Raw genomic sequence first — 19,002 nt, 5'->3', positions numbered from 1 at the left:
CAAATTCAATTTGTTTCAATCTTTTGTTTCGTTCATAGTCATCGGCTTGCTTCTTCGGCGTCGCAATCGGGAGAGGGAAAGTTTCAGTCAAAAAAATAGGGTGTACTCTTTCTTTTGGGGTTGTGGTTTGCGTGTTTGTTTTCCTCCTCTGCTTTTTGCTATCAAAATATTTCTTCTTCTCTCCTTCTGTCTCTCCCCTGGGGTGTAGTGTACATACAAAAACTGAAAATTAATCGGGGGGGAAGAAAAAATGGAAAAAAAAAATGCCAACCCAAACAAACATAAAAGAAAAGGAATATAGGAAGAATTATCTTGTCCTGTCTTTTTTTGCTTTGCAACGCCTTTCGTTTCAGTCTCTCCTCTTGCTCCCAAAATTCTTCCCCTTTCCCCAAACACGACCCAACAGAAAAAGAAATTGGCCTTCTCTAATGCAAAGGGGGGTTTCGTTCTATGTATAATGCCAATCTCCTCCGCTCTTTCATTCCGGTTCTCTTTCCAAACAAACACTCAAGACTCCTTTTTTGCAGGCGGGCTTTGATTTTTTTTTTTTGCAAGCTTTTCATGGTTTAATAGTCGGCGTGTCAAATCACTCGTTATTCGGTGAGCTAGGCGAGTACTGGTTGCCAGTTCCAGCGTCTCCACCAGAGCCCGGAGGACCAGGCGTGCGAGGAGAGAACTGAGGCGATGTGGGAGAGTAACCCGGGCTCGTGGGCGACTGCTGCTGGCCAGGGCTGCGACCGAAGCTCGGGCTCGTGGGCGAGTAGGCGTCGGGGGAGGTCGGTGACCACGATGGCGACGCGGGCGAGTACGAAGGCGACGTGGCGCCGTGCAGGTTGGGGGACGCAGGGCTGTAGTTGGGACTGGCCGGGGAGTAGCTGGGAGACGTTGGCGAGTTGAACTGAGCCGGTGACGTCGGCGAGTAGTGTCGCGGTGATGTGGGGGACGTCGGCGAGTAACTGGGCGACGTTGGGCTGTAGTTTGGACTCGCCGGGCTCGTAGGCCGCAGCATCGGCGAGGTCGGCGAGAAAGACGGCGATGATGGGCTAAAGGAAGGCGAGGTGGCGTAGCGAGCACCACCGTCCAGCATCGGCGACGTAGGCGAGTAGCCCGTGTTGGGAGATGACGGCGAATAGCCTCCCATGCCTGCGCTGAATGGCGACGTCGGCGATGTGCTGAACGGGCTGGAAGCGCCGCGCGAGTACGGGCTCATCGCACCATTGGTACCGAAACCACCACCGTACTCGGTGTTGAATCCAGTGGGTGTTTCCGAACCAGCACCCTGGATAGGAGAGAAGTTGCCAGCAGCAGGCGAAGCCATACTGAGGTAGCCCGACTCACCCATCGGCGAGCCGCTGTCATATGGAGTCGCTGCACCTTCGCCTTCGCCCTCCTTGGCGGGCATGCCAGGCATGAGGCCCATGCGAGAGTTGTCGGAAATGACCGTCTCCAGCATCTTGGGGTCCAAGTACACGTCAAAGTTACCAGTGCCCATAGGCGCAAGCTGGCCAAGCATGACGTTCTCGGAGATACCGCGGCAGTCGTCGAGCTCGCCAGAAGCAGCAGCCTCGAGCAGAATTTCGACAGTCTCTTCAAAGGAGCAACGCATCAGCGCACCCGTGTCAGCGCGATTGATACCGTGGCGAGTGACAGCCGAGATGACACCACGGTAGGTCATGATGTCACAAAGCAAAGCGATGTGACGATGGTTGACGTATGAACCGTCGAACGACAAAACATTGGACAACTCCTTGATCAGCGCAGATCGTACAGCTTCGACACCAAAGACCTCAGTAATCTGGTACAGGTCGTTACTGTAGGTTCTTCTGGGATCGACACCAGGGACAGCAAGCACTTCTCGGAGGGCGGATCCACTAGTATCCAAAAACCACTGAGTGCACTTCGGGTTGTCAATTAGTGCCAATTCAGAGCCGTCCTCATCTTCGATAAGACGAGTGCCCTTGGACAGGAAGGCCCTCTCAACACCAGGAACACCGCGCAGAGTCATGGTGTCAAGTAAGTGAGCTTCCAGGCGCTTGAGCATGACATCGTCCTCAATCTTCGTGTCGGGATCCTCGTCCTTGCCATCGTCCCGACGAATGGTACGAATACGGATGACTTGTTCGTCGGCGTTGTTGTCAGAGAAGATGATGGCCAGGTCGGTGGCGTACTCTTCTTTGATGCACGCAGCAACATCATCAATGGTGATTTCCTTGTCCAAGAGCTTTTGGCGATCAAGAGTGATGCGAAGAAGCCAGCGCGACTGGCGATGGATGGTGTCTTGGCCATCGTCCGGAATCATAAAGTACGACTCAACCATGTCTACATCTTCGGTGATGTTGGTGGCCTGCACGTCGGGGTCGTAGTAGATTTCGGTAACCGATGTGACAGAACGCAGGTTGGTGTATTCGACCAAGCTGCGGAGCTTCTTGGCCTGCTCCTGGGTACCCAGCTTGGTGTCCAAGTAGACAGCCATGCTTGGCGTCTTGATATTCTTGGCCAAGTTGAGAATTTCTTTGAGGCGCGGTACACCCAAAGTGACGTTCTTGGAGGAAACACCAGCAAAATGGAAGGTGTTAAGTGTCATCTGGGTGGCCGGCTCACCAATAGACTGGGCTGCAAGAACGCCCACCATTTCTCCAGGGCTGACGAAAGCTCGATCCCATCGATTTTGCAGCTCACCAAGGACGTGATCAAAAGCAAGTTTATTCAAGCGATGCACGTACACAATCTCTTTGAAAGCAAGACGTGAGCGAAGAAGCGCCTTGAACAGAATGGTGGCATTGAAATCAGCCTCCAGCGAAATGGGATCGCTGCCGCGCACAATCTTCATGCCAGACAGCAAAGTTTGTACAGTGGTGATGACATCCGATGGGCGAAGGTTACTGCGATCAGTTTCGCGAATGTTGAAGACGCGCTTGGCGCTCTCAATGATACGGCCGATATTGAGAGGAAGTTGCATCATCTCTTCGCCCATCTTGTGCTTGTTAATGTCGCGGACGGCGCGTCTGTCAGCAAGCAAGGTATCCCACTCCATGTCCAGCAATTCCATGGACGCCTTGTCGCCAGCCAGCTCGTTGCCGTACTCATAATCTTTGCGGAACCACTCAGGGGGGTTAGCAAGATCTAGGCGATACTGCCTCTCAAAGGCGGCATCAGACATCTTGATGGTGCCAAGTCTCTGTCTTTCAATGCACATAGCATCGAGACCATCTTCACCGTACAAGAATTGAATAACGTCGCCAAGTGAGTTGCGGACGGTTCCATCGTAGCGCGCGCTAAGGTCCTCAAGCGCCTTAACGAGACGACGCTGGATGTAGCCGGTCTCTGCAGTCTTGACCGCAGTATCAATGAGACCTTCTCTACCAGCCATGGCGTGGAAGAAGAATTCGGTCGGGGTCAGGCCACGAAGATACGAGTTCTCCACGAAACCTCGAGCTTCGGGTGAATAATCGTCCTTAGTGAAGTGAGGCAGTGTTCTGTACTTGAAGCCGAAAGGAATGCGCTTTCCTTCGACAATCTGCTGACCCACAAGAGCCGTCATCTGTGAAATATTGATGGAAGAACCCTTTGAGCCGGATTCAGACATGGTGACGGCGTTGTTGGAATCCTTCAAGCTCTTCTGCGTTGAAGTACCAGCCTGATCACGCGCCATGTTGAGAGCCAGGGAGACCTTGCTCTCGAAAGTAGCACGAACATTCATGCCGGGCAGAGCCTCCAGCTCGTTGGCTGTGGCCTGTGCGGTCAAGCGAGCGACTTCAGCCTTGTGTTCATCGATATGAGCTTGGATCTTGTCAATGGTCTCCTTATCGGGAATAGTGTCACCAATACCGATACTGTGGCCCGTGTTGAGCAACCAGTAGGTGACGACCTGTTGGACGCCGTTCAAGAACGCCATGGCGCCATCAGGTCCGAGCTCATTGTAGCATAGGTGGATGATGCCACCTGCGGCAGCACCGACATATTTCTTCTTGAGAAGGCCATATATGAGCTGACCACTCTGGATAAGCATGCCAGCATCATGCTTGGGATTGTCCAATTTATCTTCCTTGCTGTACAGACTGATCTCGGCAGGAATGACCATGCTGATGATTTGTTTACCAGTCCAACGAGGTCTTGGCTTCAGGATAGCCGGCTGCGGGATCACACCATCCCAATTGGGAACCCAGAGCATGATGTTTTGGACCAATTCCTTGTCAATGAACGTGTCACGACGGCAGAGTTTGTAGCAACCAGCCAGAGAGTCCTGGACAATACCCATCAAGGGGCCGTTCTTTTGAGGTGAGACGATGTTATTGGGGACGAGACAGAGCTCCTTGATTTCAGCTCGCGTTTCCTCGGTCTGAGGAACGTGCAAGTTCATCTCATCACCGTCGAAATCAGCATTGTAGGGGGAAGTGACGGACAAGTTGAGTCGAAACGTGGAGTATGGCATGACCTTGACACGATGACCCATCATGGATTCCTTGTGGAGAGAGGGCTGACGGTTGAAGATGATATAGTCGCCGTCGATTAGGTGGCGCTCAACTTTCCATCCGTACTCTAAAGAAATCTGGGCAGCGCGTCTGTGGTGTCTTAGATCGATTCGGGTGCCGTCGGAGCGAATGACGTATTTGGCACCGGGGTGTTCGTTGGGTCCATTTTCGACGAGTTGATGGAGCTTGGCAATGTTGTAGGGAGTGACTGTCTCGGGGTATGTGAGAGTGCGGGCAATGCTTCGCGGAACACCAACTTCGTGCAGAGACAGGTTGGCGTCACCAGTGATGACGGTACGCGCGGAAAAATCAACACGCTTACCCATCAAGTTGCCTCGCAGACGACCCTCCTTGCCCTTCAGACGGGCTCGAATGGCCTTGACAGGGCGGCCACTCTTTTGGAGGGCCCGTGGCTGGCCAGCAATATCGTTATCCATATACGTGGCAACATGATATTGTAGCAATTCCTCGAAATCACGCGCGATATGTTGCGGCGATCCTTCTCGAATGGCCTGTTTGACATTACCGTTGGCGCGAATAATGTCGCCAAGCTTGTACGTCAAATCATCTTCGTTTCTCGTGCCGGTTCCAGTACCATCCATGGAAATACTAGGACGCACAGGAGGAGGGGGAACAGGCAGAACCGTGATGATCATCCACTCAGGACGGGCATAGTCCGAGTTGAGGCCCATATTGTGCAGATCGCGCTCAGAGATTCGGCGAAGAATACCGTGCGCCATTTCGGCGCTGATGTTGACGGTTTCCTTTCTCTTGGGGCCTTCTTCCGAATTCACCTCAAAAGCAGCCTTGAGTTGCAGCGCGGCCTGTCTCACCTGCGGTTGCATGTTCCCACATCCGCCGTGTCCTTCGAGAACGGTGTTTTTGACCCCTGGAGCAAACTCTTCATCTTTGTTCTTGTCCTGCCTCTCCTCATTCTCGCACTTGCGCTTCTTTTTGCACACGGCCCAGATGCGCTTGAATCGAACTTTCGAATCGCGGGTACGAACAGCTGCAACGAATTCGGGGTCGCTCTGAGAGTTCACGTTAGCATCCAACAAGCTCAAAGGCTTCATGGAGTGAAGGGAAGACCAACTTCATCGGCCAACACTTTGCTGCAATTGTGGCAGACAATCTCCAAGACCTTCTTTACTTTCTTGATGAAGCCAGGGTGATAGACGGGTTTCGCTAATTCTATGTGACCAAAATGGCCGGGACATTCGCTCATCGGCTGAGCGCAAGTCTTGCACTTGAACTGGCGATCGATGGAACCGAGCAGGGGATCGTTGAGACCGCCGTCGCGCGGTGTTGTCTTGTTTTCTTCCATGGTTTCGGGGTAGAGAATATGCGCGACGCTCATGTTTTTGATCTCCTCTGGAGACAACATACCAAACTGAATCTCCTCGACAGTTTTGAGCGGCGCGCTCGAATGCGGAAATGGAAGGTTCGCCATGGTGAATCGATATGGCGATGACGGATTGAGATGCTGAAAAACTTTTGACTATCCAGTTAAGGCGTCAAAATGGACGCGCCTCGGGGGGTTGGTAATGGTGGTGTTACAGCCCTGTGCGACGGGAAAAAACTTGTGCGCGAGGGGAAATGACGAGAAAAAGCAGCTCGATTGGTTTCAAGCGCAAGCAAATCTCCTTCTCGATAGCAGAGGCCGTCAGAGTTGAGTTGCGGATGGCCCGTGAACGCAGCAGCACCTGTCCTGGCCAGCGGCCCAGGAGAACCTCAGGCTAATCGCCCCCGTCGCCTCCAGGTCTGAGATCGCAAGAGACAGTAATTCGTAGTTCACTGGGTTTTCAGGCACTCGAATTTGTGCTTGGTGATGTCGCGCTCGATGCCCGACACGCGTGGTGATGAGTTGGGGGCCGGTGAACAAAGTTTGTCGTGTTGAGGCGTGGCGACAGAGGGCAGGCCGAAGAAACTGGAGTTAACGTGATTGCGAGAGGATCGTACTGCGCTAGCCCTATTTGGGTCCGGCCACCTCCTAAGGGAGGACAAGTGGATGCCTAAGGCATGAACTAGGGAGGTACCAGGGACAAGAGCCACAAGAGCGCGAGCACGAATTGCCAATTAAATTGGCTTGGCTTACACGCGCCCGCCGTCTAAGGGCAAGTCAAGCTACATTCGAAGCTACACAATTCTTTGTCTGGGGTAACGCGACACCGACTTGTCTCTCCGCCAAAGATCCATCCATTCAACAACCACTCGCCCATGACTCAAGCAGGGATCCGGATCCCGAATTGGCACTGATTGGATATGGTGCTACGGTGCTACTTCGAACTCGTATTCATCGTTGTTGGGTATTGACTAATTCTCCAGTCCACGTCTTTTCTCATTTTCGCTTACCACGTCCACCCTTGGCCGCTCCTCGTTTTGGTGGTACAGCCTCGACTGCCCCATGTGAATCAGACTGATCATCCCCAGGACTTCGCCGGCGCATGGTCCCTGTCGACACGGTTATGAACTCGTCCTCGCTATCGCTTTCACCCAGCGTAAACAAAATCGGCATGCGAAACTCGTCGCCATCCATCTCGTCCTCAGTCTTCAGATGGTCGTTTGTCATGACATCCACCTCCTCGTCTTCGGCGTCTAGGCGCCGCCTGTGGATCTCTTCCTGCGCATAAAGATCAAACTCGTCTTCCTTTTCAATGTACACGACGTTCTCCTCGACCTCGGCAAAATCGGGCGCAAGAGCCGACCACTTTTGCGGGCTGACAACTGACCACATATAGATCCTGCCAGTCTCCAACCCGCAGGCTGCGAGCATTGCCCTGGCAGGATGCCATTCAATAACCCCCTGTTCCTCCTTTGGATCCTTGAGCATGCAGACCAAACTTCCATGGTTGCGCTCCCAGACGTACAGTTCATGGTTATTATATGTCGATGCAGCAACATATTCGCCTGTTGCGCTAAACGTGACGTGATTCCACGACAGGCGGTTGACAACGTCTTGAAATTTATGCTCGATCGGTATTTGTATCGTGTCAGGGTCGAGATCTTGGGCAGATAGGTTCGGAATCCGTAGGGTGCGAATGATGCGATCCTGTGAGTTGACCAAAAGGTCGCGACCGGAACCTGTAATTCGCAGTGTTGTAATTGCGCCAGCGCAAATCTTTTCCGAGTAAATGATCTCCAGCGTCTTGGCGTCGATTATGTTGATCTTCCCTTTGCTAGTCCCAGCAAGAATATGATCACCGGACATGGTCCAGACTGCGGATGTGGTCATTTGTTTGGCATCCTCCTTTGCCTGTCGCTCGTCGGCGTTCGCTCGTTTCGGTGCTGAAGGGAGTACGCGCTTGACATCGACGGGTTCGGATACATCAACGAGCGCTGGCTGCTCTTCAAATACAGCGGCGACAAATTGAAAGCTAGCAACAGTCAGTCAAGAGCAAGCAGCGGGACAGTCAGACCGCCAACCTATTCCATGGGTGAAGCTCTGCCATGTATACTGGAGCGCGGAAGCGCACTTCGCGAAACCTGCTTCCATCTTTCAGATCCCATAGGATGGCCCGCCATCCCTGACACGCAGAAAGCAGATAGCGACCACATCTAGACCAGCTGAGAAATGTGATGCTCTTGTTGTGGCCGCGCAGCTTCCTGGCGACACCCATGGTCTCTAAATCCCAGACAATGACAGTTCCATCGACGCGGCCGGACGCGAGGTAGTCGCCCTTGCGATTGAATCGTAGAAAAGTTGCATGCCCCGATCGTATGGTGCCCGTGATGCTCTCTGGGTAGTCCTGGAGCAGGTAGTCGTCGGAAAGAAGCAAGTTCATGATGGCGACGCGGACTCGAGGACGCTCTATTCTTGGACAGGCGCGCACTGAGTCAGTACGTGTAGCCCACCAAAGCAAAGCGCAATCTGGCGCGTTGTGTGAGGTACGCGTGGGTATAGATGCAAAAAGGCAACGGGCTTGTCGCAAATGCAAGGATGGGAGTTGCTCGTATGCGCTGTGGCGCGACGAGTTTCGTTGCCGCTTCTGTGGAGCTCCACCGCGGGGCATTTCTTTGACAGCAACACTCGCAAGCGCAACACCACTCACTCAACGGCAGGAGGACAATATGCGAAATGGCGAATTCAAAGTGGGTATCACTGTTTATTGTATTGTCCGCGCCTTCTAAAGATTGCTCTAGATTTGAGTATGTTCGCGAGTTCGAACAGCCCGATTATCTGCTACGAAACACATGGATCGTGGTTCGTGTGGACGGCAGAGCCTTCACTAAGTAAGAGGTACCTGCGCAGCGCTGGATCTACTCTCTTTTCTGACTTGGACTTTCAGGATGTGTGCGAGATATGGATTTGAGAAGCCGAATGACCGCAGAGCTCTTGACGTCATGAACGCGGCTGCCAAAGCCGTTGTCGCTGACCTTCCAGAGATTACCATCGCGTACGGCGTCAGTGATGAGTATAGGTACTGACAAGTTTGACGTACCTCAATGACCTGGCTAATATTTTGAAGCTTTGTCCTTCACAAATCTTGCAATTTATTTGAGCGAAGAGCAAGGTATGGCGACATGGTCAAGATCCTCCAAGTGACTCACACAGACTCACATGCAAAAGTAAACTGGTCAGCACCATCGCATCGACGTTCACGGCAAACTATGTCCACTGCTGGCCAAATTATTTCCCGGGTACACCACTTTCATTCCCCCTGCCCACATTCGATGGGCGCGCTGTTTGCTACCCAACCATTCAGAATCTGCGAGACTACATGAGCTGGCGTCAGGCGGACTGTAAGCAGTGTCTCTTGAACAATGTCTGGAGAATCAGCTAAGCAATCAAGGTCACATCAATAATCTGTACAATACCACCTTTTGGTCTCTGGTTCAGCTTGGCGGATTGGATAATAAGGAAGCAGAGAAGACGCTTGCGGTAAGGATTCGCCACCCTATTACCCTCGAGAATCTGCTAAGAAGTTGCTATTTCAGGGTACATTGGCTGCCGATAAGAATGAAATTTTATTCTCTCGTTTCAAAATCAACTACAATAACGAGCCGGAGATTTTCAAAAAAGGAAGCGTCGTGTTCCGAGATGTGCGTAAGACGATAGTCCTGCTTCTCTGACCTTACTAACATTGCCAGTACGAACTCGTTGACCCAGAAAGCCACAAAACGTCAGATGCAGTAGATGCGCTGGCGGAACCTGTTGAGCAGTCCAAGACGCAGAATGAAAACGACAAGAAGCGCCGGTCCAAGGCGCGAATCGTGGTCGAGCATTTGGATATCATTCGCGACGATTTCTGGGACCAAAGACCATGGATATTGTCAAACAAGCCGGGCAAGGTTCCCAAGGAAACGTAAAACCGCGAAAATAATACACATTTCTCTTGCATCCCGTAACATTGTCATATGCTACCTGTGCCTCAATATATCCCCCAAAAATGACCTAGGCGCCGACGCAAATGTAAGAAAAGAACGCTGATATTGTATGCCCGCAAGTCCCAGGTCCGGCCTATTTTCCATCCACCCCCTTGCTCTGCTGCCTCTTCTCCTCTTTGCGCGCTCGTCGACGTCGCTTGTCCGCCGCCGCCGCGTTGTCGGTGCGCGAGTCCGATCTCAACTTTGCCTTGTTCTTTTTCAGGGACCGTTTCAGTTGCGCCTTTTCCGCTCTACGCTTGCACCCGGCAACTCTGCGCGCGTCTTTGCGCGCCTGGCGCTCCAGCTTGGAAGCCTCGGACCTCTTGTACCCCTTGGACCGCGCCAGCTTTTTGGCCGACTTCTCGACGGGTGTGGAGCCAGACTCGGCAGTCGGTCCGTCGTCCTTTTCGTCTTTTTGCTTGTTCATGGCCTCGATTGTGCCCTCGAGGAAGCCGCCGCGCACAAAAGTCGTGTAGAGTGAGTACTTGCCGAGCGATCCCTTCTCGATGGCGTTGAGTTTGCCAGTGGTGATGGTCTGCACGACCTTGCCCTTTTTTGAAGTGTCGAGGCCTTGTAGCTGTTCGTCGAAAGCGTTCATCCACCACTGGTCGCTGGTAAAATGCTGCGTGGCGCCGATGCCCTTCGTGTTGTTTTTGCGGTTGAGCAGAAGCGGTTTGGCCAGACCAACAGCGTCGTCGGTCTTGTGCAGCGAGTGACCTTTACCTCTCCAGCCTTGGGCTGTTAGGAGTGCACTCGCGTTCATTTAAGGTTTCCCTTGGTTATTCAAAGGGGGAGAATAGTGCATGAGGTAGAAAGGACCTCCTTGACGTGACAGTCCCTGCGTCGCGAATAGATTGGCAAAGTCAGAAGTCGGTCTTTCGATCGTAAATTTTTTTTGGTTCAAGTGGATCCGTTTGGTGGGGTATGCACATGCTCTCCATGCTCATGAAAGTAGCTTACCCGGTAGTTCCTTCGTTTGGAATTTTTGTAGCTTATGTGCAATATCATACGAACATTTTCGCTGGTGGTGGTTTCGCTTGAATTTTTTTTGAGTACAGGCGACATCCAGCGTCCAAATGGTCTTTCCCATGCAACAATGCATCACCATGTCCGCTGCTACTGACTCCGTAGTCGTGTTCGACTACCGATTTTGGTAGGAGCCATTTGCATTGGAAAGTTAGGCTGGCACCTAAAGCAATGGATTATACCGATTTAGTGACCAACTTCCCAACTACCAACACTACAAACAACTTGTGAATAAGGAAAGCTGTCACTTTAAGATACCATAGTTATGACCGGCAGTATTCCCGGCCACTGGCTGGAAGCAATCTGTGTTGTTATTTTAGCGCTGTCTCGGTCCGCTAAATTAACCAGTGGCATGTGGCTCCCGCTACCTGTAATGACGTAACTAGGTGAGAGGTAGGTAGGCGAATTGGTACAGTTGGCCTTGTTGGCAGTTTTGTCGGGACCAGGCTCCGTCCTTGGTAACGTTGGCGAGCTCCCTTTCTCCTTCCTATTTGACCTCAGGGGCGTTCGCAGACATTAGACACCGACTCATCATCATGGCGCCCTTTTGTTCTGATCCGCGGCAAATTGTTATTGCCCTTGATCCCCGGCGCCGGATTGAGCTCTTCAAGCTCGTCGATGACATTATTTTCTCCATGACTGCCCAGCTCCATGCCAAATCGGACGAGTTGGGATCAGTCTCAATCGAATCCAGTATACACGAGGAAAATTACACGCCGCAAAACGAGAAAGCTGAACATTCTTCGTCAACCGGTGAAGTCGTCCGTACTGATGCCTCGAGCGAATCCGTGACATTGTTCGACTTCGACGATGCCACTGCTGTCAACGACAACAAGAAAACGTTTACTCCTCAGAACCCGTTCAAGAATGTTAAGGTGGGCGTGCCATGGAAGAGTAAACCCGGTAACCCCAGCGCCCCAAACCGGACCACAAGACAGGCCGAGGAGTTGCAGAGCGCCGCGCGCCAGTACATGGACGAGTGGGAGCGCGAGTTTGTCCCCAAGCTAGAGGAGATTGTGGTTGTCAAGGACAATGATAAGATTATCGCAGAGCGCCAAGCACGGCGTCAGGTTGTCGAGATGAACGAGGAGAATGAGCGCGCCGAGAGCAAACGCCGCACCGGATCCGACGAGGCCAAGGACGAGCAGACGGCATTTGCCATCATGCAGACGCTTTACCCGCCCATCCCGACGCCTCTGACTGAGCTATCAATGCACGACCGCCGCGAGGCCCTCAGCTGTATGCTACTCCTGCTGCTCTCCACGGGCCGGTACTCGGCGCACTCGCGCGCCCTGATGATGCTCCTGACGTCATCCCTCAACGTCTCACACACGTTCCTCAACAATGAAGAGGGCGAGATCGCGCAGTCACTGATCGAGCAGTCGACCGCGGATAAGAGTAAAAAGGAGGCCATGTCGGCGGATGCCGAGGCGGCGAAGCGCCAGCAGGAAAACAAGTTTGGCCGCTACTGGAAGGTCGGTCTGGCGTCGGTGGCCGGCGCGACATTGATTGGCGTTACAGGCGGGCTAGCTGCACCGCTGGTCGCAGGTGCTGTGGGAAGCATTCTAGGTGGTGTTGGATTGGGAGGTGTGGCGAGCTTTCTCGGCATCTTTTGGATGAATGGTGCGCTCGTCGGCGCGCTCTTCGGCGCCTATGGAGCCAAGATGACAGTACGCATGCCATTGCCTAAGCTATGCTTGAGAGCGATGTGAACTGATACAATTCCAGGGCTCCATGATGGACAAATATGCCAAAGAGGTTGAGGACTTCAAATTCATTCCCCTCCACGAATCTCCCGAGGGCAGCAGCAGTGGCGCCCGAGATCGCCGCCTGCGCGTCACGCTTGGTATCAACGGCTGGCTCAACTCGGAGAGCGATATCACCACGCCCTGGGAGGCGCTACCGCCCGACACGGAAGTCTTTGCGCTGCGGTACGAGATGAAGACGCTCCTCGCGCTCGGTACCGCGCTCGGTGACCTGGTCCAGTCGTTTGCGTGGAAGGCCGTCAAGACGGAAATCATAAAGCGCACCGTGCTCGCGACGCTCTGGGCCGCCCTCTGGCCAATTCAAGTCTTCGCCGTTGCCTCCAACATCGACAACCCCTTCAACCACGCCGCCAACCGCTCCAAAAAGGCCGGCCGCCTGCTCGCCGATGCCCTCATCAACAAAGTCCAAGGTGAGCGGCCCGTCACGCTCGTCGGCTACTCGCTCGGGGCCGCCGCCATCCACGCCTGCCTGCAGTCCCTCGCCGAGCGCCGTGCGTTTGGCCTCGTCGACACCGTCGTCGTCGTCGGCGCCCCCGCGCCATCCGACCCTGCCCACTGGCGCACCCTCCGCACCGTAGTCTCGGGCACCATCTTCAACGCCTACTCAGAAAACGACATGATTCTCGGCTACGTCTACCGAGTGCACGGCTTGTCCCTTGGCGTTGCCGGTCTCCAGCCTATTCACGGCGTCGCCGGCGTCGAGAATCTCGACCTCAGCGACCGCGTCAGCGGCCACCTGCGCTACCCGGACCTTCTCGGAGGCATCCTCCGCGCGTGCGGCTTCGCGGGCGTCAAGGCGGACCGGGACATTGAAAAGGACGAGGTCATTCGCCTCAAAGAGGAGTACGCGGCCGGTCATGCCGTCGACGTGGACGGCACAACGGTGGCGCCGGACGAGGCTGATTGTGGTGGTGGTGGCAAGGGGAATGTCGAAAAGGTGACTGCGCGGATGGAGACACTGCATATTGACGAAGAGGTGCGCGGAGGACCACCGCCGATGCCAAGTCGCCCGTCGGGCGACGCGCCGATGCCCAAGATGCATAGAAAACTGGTACCTGCGCCGGCGGCCCCCAAAGATGAGGACTTTAAGCCCATTTCAATGATCAACAATGACGAAGTGTAGAGAGATAGCCGGGCCAAGCCGTCAATGTATTCTTTAAAGTAAGACATTGTACATGAGAGAGCCACGGGGGAAGGAGCATTGTCAACTGGCGTACGACACTTGAATTCTACGGCAATGGTTCCTATCTTGTGCACAACCTCTGGGCTAAAAAACAGCAACTATAACATCGGCGGGGATATCATGGGAGAAATAACGAAACAATCTTTTGTTGATATAAAAAAAGGAGGAAGAGAGAGAGAGAGTATAGACTGGCTTGATATGGAAAAACCACATGGTAAAAGAGAACAAAACTAAAAAAAAAGGCCTGCTAAATTTGCAAAACCCAGTCATTGATAAAAAAAGACAAACAACAAACATAAAAAAACAAAATAGAATTAGACAAGGTCTTGTCGGCGTAGAGAGGAAATGTGTTTTGGCACACCCAAAAAGGTTGCAGCGTCTGGATCAAGAAGATGACAACAACAAAAAGAGCAGAGGATTGACCAAGAAAAATAACTCGGACAGCCGTACAGCGGCCCTATTAGGTAAGTTTCCTCTGCAGCAGAGCACGGTAAACCAAGCCCGGCAGCAGGGACGTGCAGCATTCTGCGTACGTCTTCACATCGCCACCTCCTTTTATGGTATCATGTAGAATGTCCGCAATAAAGTAAACACAAAAGTTTCGACGTAAAGGGAAGAAAATGCGCAAGGCGTCTTGTCGGGTATTCGAAAATTCGAGCAAAATATGTAAATCAGGGCGCTCTAAGCGCTGTTCTTCACCGGAGGAGGCGAGTTGGTGCCTTCCATGTTGCCAGTTAGCTCAGCGACACGGGCCTTGATGCGAGCAACGCGTGACTCGATAGCTGTTGACTACGTTAGTTCAGTAGCAGTTGAAAATGGGAAATTAATACATACTCTCCTCGCCGCTGGCCTCGTCCTCTCCGTCAGCAGCGCTCTTGCTGGTCGGCATGCTGCGGTCGCGCACGTCAGTCTGGCGCTGAGAAGCACGCTCAGAGGCATTCTTGCGGATCTGAGCCCATCTATCGTGTACCCCTGGGCTGGCGGTCCGGGCGAGCCCGCTGGTGTCCTGTCCACCATCTTCCGGTGTGTGGCGTGAGATAGGCGGGGGGATAGCGTCGTCCTCGTCCCCATTCTCAGGGACAAAAGCAGGTTGATCGGCCAGAGGGCCTTGGTCGAAGCGAGAAAACTCTTCCTCGCCTTCGGCATCCAGATCAGGGATTGCAGCCTTGCTAACCTCACCATCGAGACCTTCCAAATTGTCTAGCGTCGGTTCGGCGATAGCTTCCGTCTCGACAGGGGTCTCGTCCGCACTATTCGTCTTGGCCGCGGCAGCAGCAGCGGCATCTTGTTGAAGCATGCTGTTCAGCTGGGCAGCCGAGTTCTCAGGAAGTTTGGAGAATCGGTTCTTGCGGAACAGCTTGCGAAGACCACCCTTCTCCTTGGCAGGGGACTTTTGCTGGGCCTCAACAGGCTGAGCGGCTGGGGAGCCAATCGGCGATTCATTCTTGGGAGGAGGAGCCGGAGCAGTCTCGGTCTTCTCTTGCTTGGCCGGGTGAGGTGCAACCGGCGTCTCTGGATGCTTGGCTGTCTCAGCCTTGATCTCTTCAGGCTTCGATGCATCAGCCTTCTCAATCGGAGCAGGGGTAGCGACAGGTGACTCAACAGAGGCTGCAGGAACGGGCTTTCTCTCTGTGGCTTTGGCATTACCAGCAATCGCACCGGCACTGCCATTGGCGCTACCATTTGTGTTGCCATTGGTGGCAGCCTCGAGTGCTCGCTCCGACAGAGCAGGGGAAATAGAGACGCCGCGGCCAGCGTTGCTGTTGGAAAGGTAAGCATCCTTAACAGCTCCCTTGTCGTACTTCTTGACCCATTTCATGGCAGAAGAGGCCTCGCCAGCAATGGGAGGCTGCAGGTCGAAGACGCTGATTGTCTTGTCGCCCAAGACCTCCTCATCAGTGCGACCGCGCCGGGGAGCGGCAGGCTTGTTTCCAGACTCTTGGAGGGCACGCAACTGAGCTGCCTTGGCGGCAATCTTGGCTTGGGTGTCGTTGCCAACACTGGTGGTGCTGCCAACGCCAGGGCCCTGGTCACCTCTTCTCAGCGAATACTTGTTGATAGACTTGCGACGTGAGACAGTGCGACTGCGCTTGGTCCAGCTGAAGAATCCCTTCTTCTCAGCAATGTAGGCGCCCTCCTGCGGGTCCGGGGCAGCCCCGGCAATCAGTTCTTCCATGACAAGCCATGCACCATTGTGAACGGTGGTTTCGAGAACAGCACATCGACCAAAAGCAGATTTTCTTTCGCTGGTCTCTTCGGGGGCGAGACTGCTCATCCAAACCCACCAAAATGCATCATCTAGGTCAAAGGGAGTGATGCTGGCCAGCTCACCAGGTTCCAGGTCTCTCTCAGATTCCAGGCGGGGTTGGTGCGACTGAGAACTATGCTGTCGCTGGACATCGATGGGAGGAAGAACCTGGTCCGGGGGAACAAGCGTGCTGGTGTTGCCAGATTCGTCGACAAAGCCAGTTGAGAGGAAGTCGGCCCAAGAAGGCGTGGTAGGGCGCATGTCGTGGGCGGCAGAGGATGGGACGTGCAACATGCTCTTGCTTGGGCCAAAGGTCTGCGGGGGACGTTTGACCGGGACGGCACTCTCCTCGTAGTCATCCTCCTCGGTCAGAGCACTTGCGAAGCCGATGTCCTCAAACCGCGACCAAGAGGCATCGCGGAGGCTAGTAGAGTGCTTTGCGCTGGAAGCCTGGGACTGGTTGGCAGCCGAAATTGCCTTGAGAACTCGTCGGCATTCTTCACTGAGGGCTTCGGTAGCATCATCAAAGTCGGAGAGTGTGCGGAGAGCAACGTCAGAGTCGCGATACTCAAACTTGCTGGCACGTCGAAGGAGTGCAAACGGGGTGGGCGAAACCGAGTCGACTATCATGACGAGCTTGTTGGTGCGGGAGACGAGCATGTCAGCGGCTTTCGGAGGATACTCGGTCTCGTTGAGCAGTTTCTGAAGAGATCGGGGAAGCATCGTGATGCCAGTCAATTCTTGCTCAGGGGAGAGAGATCGCAGATAAGCGAAGAAAAGGTGAGTAGTGGCGTCGGCGGCCCTGGTGCGCTGTCAGTACAAATTGATCATCAATAGTTGCGTCGGAACGCTACTATGCTCACTTTTTCCAGGCCTTGTAGCCTCCATCAAATCCATCGCCCGTGTCCTTTTGCTCAAACGCCCACCAAGCGGCCATGCGAGATAGCTTGACGCCACTGAGTCCGTTTGTCTTGCCGTGAGCGGCAATGGCAGCAACGAGCTCGAAGAAGCAAAAGATGATGTGTTGCCTAGAGTCGCTCTCCACACTAATGGGAATGAAGGTTTTGAATGAATCTCTGGCGAGCTTGGAGTCTGCGGGGGGGATTGTGGTTAGCAATATATTCAAGCTGTAGACTTGGCGCGGGTACTTGCCGAGTTCGCCAATTTTGAACAGTTCGTAGGCGTCCCAGGATACGACGCCGCCCTGGAGGCGGCTCCAGCACCATTTCAGGACCGAAGCAAGCACCTCAAGATGAGTTAGCAATTTGTCCTTTTCTAACATGGTCGTATTGGAGCGCATACCATGGGCTCCGCGATGCGAACTTCTTGCTGCAGTCTCTCACCGTGGAGAGGCGCATCGAGGCCATCCTTGCCAAAGAAGTTTCGGAGAAATGTTCGGACGCCACTGGGATTGGAGGTCGGTCGGAAGGGTAGGAGCAGAAAGGGGTGATCGAGGCCTGTGGTAAGACGAGGTTAGCACAGAGAGCAGGACGCGGGCAGGGGTGGGGTGGCATGCAGCCACGGCCATACGGCAGGATCGCGTCTGACGTACCTCGCGACTTGATTTCATGGGTACAGCATCGGACCAGTTCGCCAATCTCGTCAGGGTCGACTGAGGTGCGAGTGTAGGCGTCGTCCCATCTTGGCTTGGGGGGTAGGGAGTTGGCGAGGTCGTTGTTGCCGTTCTTTTTTTTCTGGCGGGCATCTCGTGCCTTGTTGATGCGGGAGAATATTCCCGGCATCATGAGGCAGCACGACGAAGATCGTCGGGAAGGGCTAGGGGGGCTAGAGGAATCCGTGGTGAGGCAGCGCTGGTTCTAGCAGCGCATACAATTTGAGGTAACGGGAAGGGAAGCCCAAGGCAGAAGTGGAGTTGAAGGGGTGCGGGAGAGGGAGTGGAAAGAAGCGAAAGAAGAAAAATGATGCTGCAAATGGTAACAGCTGGGTGGATGGAGAGAAGACAGGCGAAAATAATGTTCTTGACAGGAGCTTGTATGGTGAAGAGTGAAGTTGATGCGTCAACGTCTCAGACCAGGAGAGGCGCTGTTGGCAGCGGACGTGTAAGTGGTTGGAGTTGTGCGGAGAGCAGCTTTGGGGGGGCCAAGAAACGAAGAGAAGGCAACCACGGCGGGCTGGAAGACGCCCGAGACGAACAAGCTGGGTTGTCAATGGCGATGCATAGAGAATTCCGAACCAGCCAAAATAGATAAAAAGAGCAGCCGGATCCAAGGACAAGGAGAGAAGGGACCTGGACGGCGGGTAGAAAGAGGGCTGAGGAGCGAAAAAGCAAAATGCGGGCGCTGGCGTGTGGAAAAGGAGAAGGAGCGTGGTGTGGTGATGACGGGACGACGGCCGCGGGCGAGGGACGGCGAGGGGGACGAGCGATGCGACCGCGACAGCGGCTACTATTATCGCAGGTAATTTCAAGGTAGGGAGGAGGAGAAGGACAGGCGAAGGACAGGCCGAGAGATACCCCTAAACTACATGGGACTCAGGAGGGAGTGGGCGTGGGTGGGCGTGATGAGAGTTGGCGCCAACAAAGGCCATGCGCTCTTGGTGCTAGTATGGAGTACAAGCTAATCAACTGGAATACCGGTCACAGACTCAATTCACAAGGAGGGATGTGAAGTCCCCTTTGGTGTTGGTACTCCGTAATTCGTACATGAGGGCCGGCTCAGGGGTCCGAAGTGAAGATGGGGCCAAGGTGCAAATCCACAAGGTGGGGTTGATTATTTTAGTGTTAAGATTGGGATGGGCCAGCCTTTTTTTTTTCCAGGCAAAGCGCATCAATGGCTTGTACTTGTACTCTGTAGGTACATAACTTGTAACCCGAAAAGCTGGATAACTGCCAATGAGCGGCCTGAACTAGGCTGGTGGGTCCCATCTCGCTACTTTCAGGTACCGTTTGTCACTGTGAGAAGCGACGCTGGTTCGAATGCCACA

At 53.9% G+C, this 19,002-nt stretch overlaps 6 protein-coding genes across 6 annotated transcripts; 2 read left to right on the top strand and 4 right to left on the bottom strand.

Moving 5' to 3' along the window:
* Window positions 1–586: 586 nt before the first annotated feature.
* Window positions 587–5,922, bottom strand: CCM_05485 (DNA-directed RNA polymerase II largest subunit; the record flags this gene model as incomplete). Its single annotated transcript, XM_006670629.1, has 2 exons — window positions 587–5,503; window positions 5,566–5,922. 2 exons carry the CDS (start codon window positions 5,920–5,922, stop codon window positions 587–589), a joined length of 5,274 nt encoding a protein of 1,757 aa, XP_006670692.1.
* Window positions 5,923–6,263: 341 nt separating this feature from the next.
* CCM_05484 (WD domain-containing protein) lies at window positions 6,264–8,254 on the bottom strand (the record flags this gene model as incomplete). The annotated part of the gene is made up of 3 exons (XM_006670628.1): window positions 6,264–6,430; window positions 6,825–7,812; window positions 7,889–8,254. The coding sequence occupies 3 exons, from the start codon at window positions 8,252–8,254 to the stop codon at window positions 6,264–6,266; spliced, it is 1,521 nt and encodes a 506-aa protein (XP_006670691.1).
* Window positions 8,255–8,547: 293 nt separating this feature from the next.
* Window positions 8,548–9,779, top strand: CCM_05483 (tRNAHis guanylyltransferase, putative; the record flags this gene model as incomplete). Its single annotated transcript, XM_006670627.1, has 8 exons — window positions 8,548–8,561; window positions 8,613–8,702; window positions 8,759–8,890; window positions 8,939–8,983; window positions 9,040–9,212; window positions 9,263–9,351; window positions 9,408–9,512; window positions 9,561–9,779. 8 exons carry the CDS (start codon window positions 8,548–8,550, stop codon window positions 9,777–9,779), a joined length of 867 nt encoding a protein of 288 aa, XP_006670690.1.
* A 151-nt stretch (window positions 9,780–9,930) lies between these two features.
* Window positions 9,931–10,599, bottom strand: CCM_05482 (uncharacterized protein; the record flags this gene model as incomplete). Its single annotated transcript, XM_006670626.1, has 1 exon — window positions 9,931–10,599. One exon carries the CDS (start codon window positions 10,597–10,599, stop codon window positions 9,931–9,933), a length of 669 nt encoding a protein of 222 aa, XP_006670689.1.
* Window positions 10,600–11,398: 799 nt separating this feature from the next.
* Window positions 11,399–13,751, top strand: CCM_05481 (DUF726 domain-containing protein; the record flags this gene model as incomplete). Its single annotated transcript, XM_006670625.1, has 2 exons — window positions 11,399–12,532; window positions 12,591–13,751. 2 exons carry the CDS (start codon window positions 11,399–11,401, stop codon window positions 13,749–13,751), a joined length of 2,295 nt encoding a protein of 764 aa, XP_006670688.1.
* A 741-nt stretch (window positions 13,752–14,492) lies between these two features.
* On the bottom strand, window positions 14,493–18,723 carry CCM_05480 (morphogenesis protein (Msb1), putative; the record flags this gene model as incomplete). The annotated part of the gene is made up of 8 exons (XM_006670624.1): window positions 14,493–14,593; window positions 14,646–16,861; window positions 16,923–17,305; window positions 17,362–17,516; window positions 17,612–17,835; window positions 17,891–18,102; window positions 18,544–18,618; window positions 18,673–18,723. The coding sequence occupies 8 exons, from the start codon at window positions 18,721–18,723 to the stop codon at window positions 14,493–14,495; spliced, it is 3,417 nt and encodes a 1,138-aa protein (XP_006670687.1).
* Between the last annotated feature and the right edge of the window lie 279 nt (window positions 18,724–19,002).

This window comes from Cordyceps militaris (genome assembly GCF_000225605.1).
Source record: "Cordyceps militaris CM01 unplaced genomic scaffold CCM_S00004, whole genome shotgun sequence".
Lineage (NCBI taxonomy): Eukaryota > Fungi > Ascomycota > Sordariomycetes > Hypocreales > Cordycipitaceae > Cordyceps > Cordyceps militaris.
The sequence above is the reverse complement of the archived record's forward strand: the minus strand, read 5'-3'. Positions and strand labels throughout refer to the sequence as shown.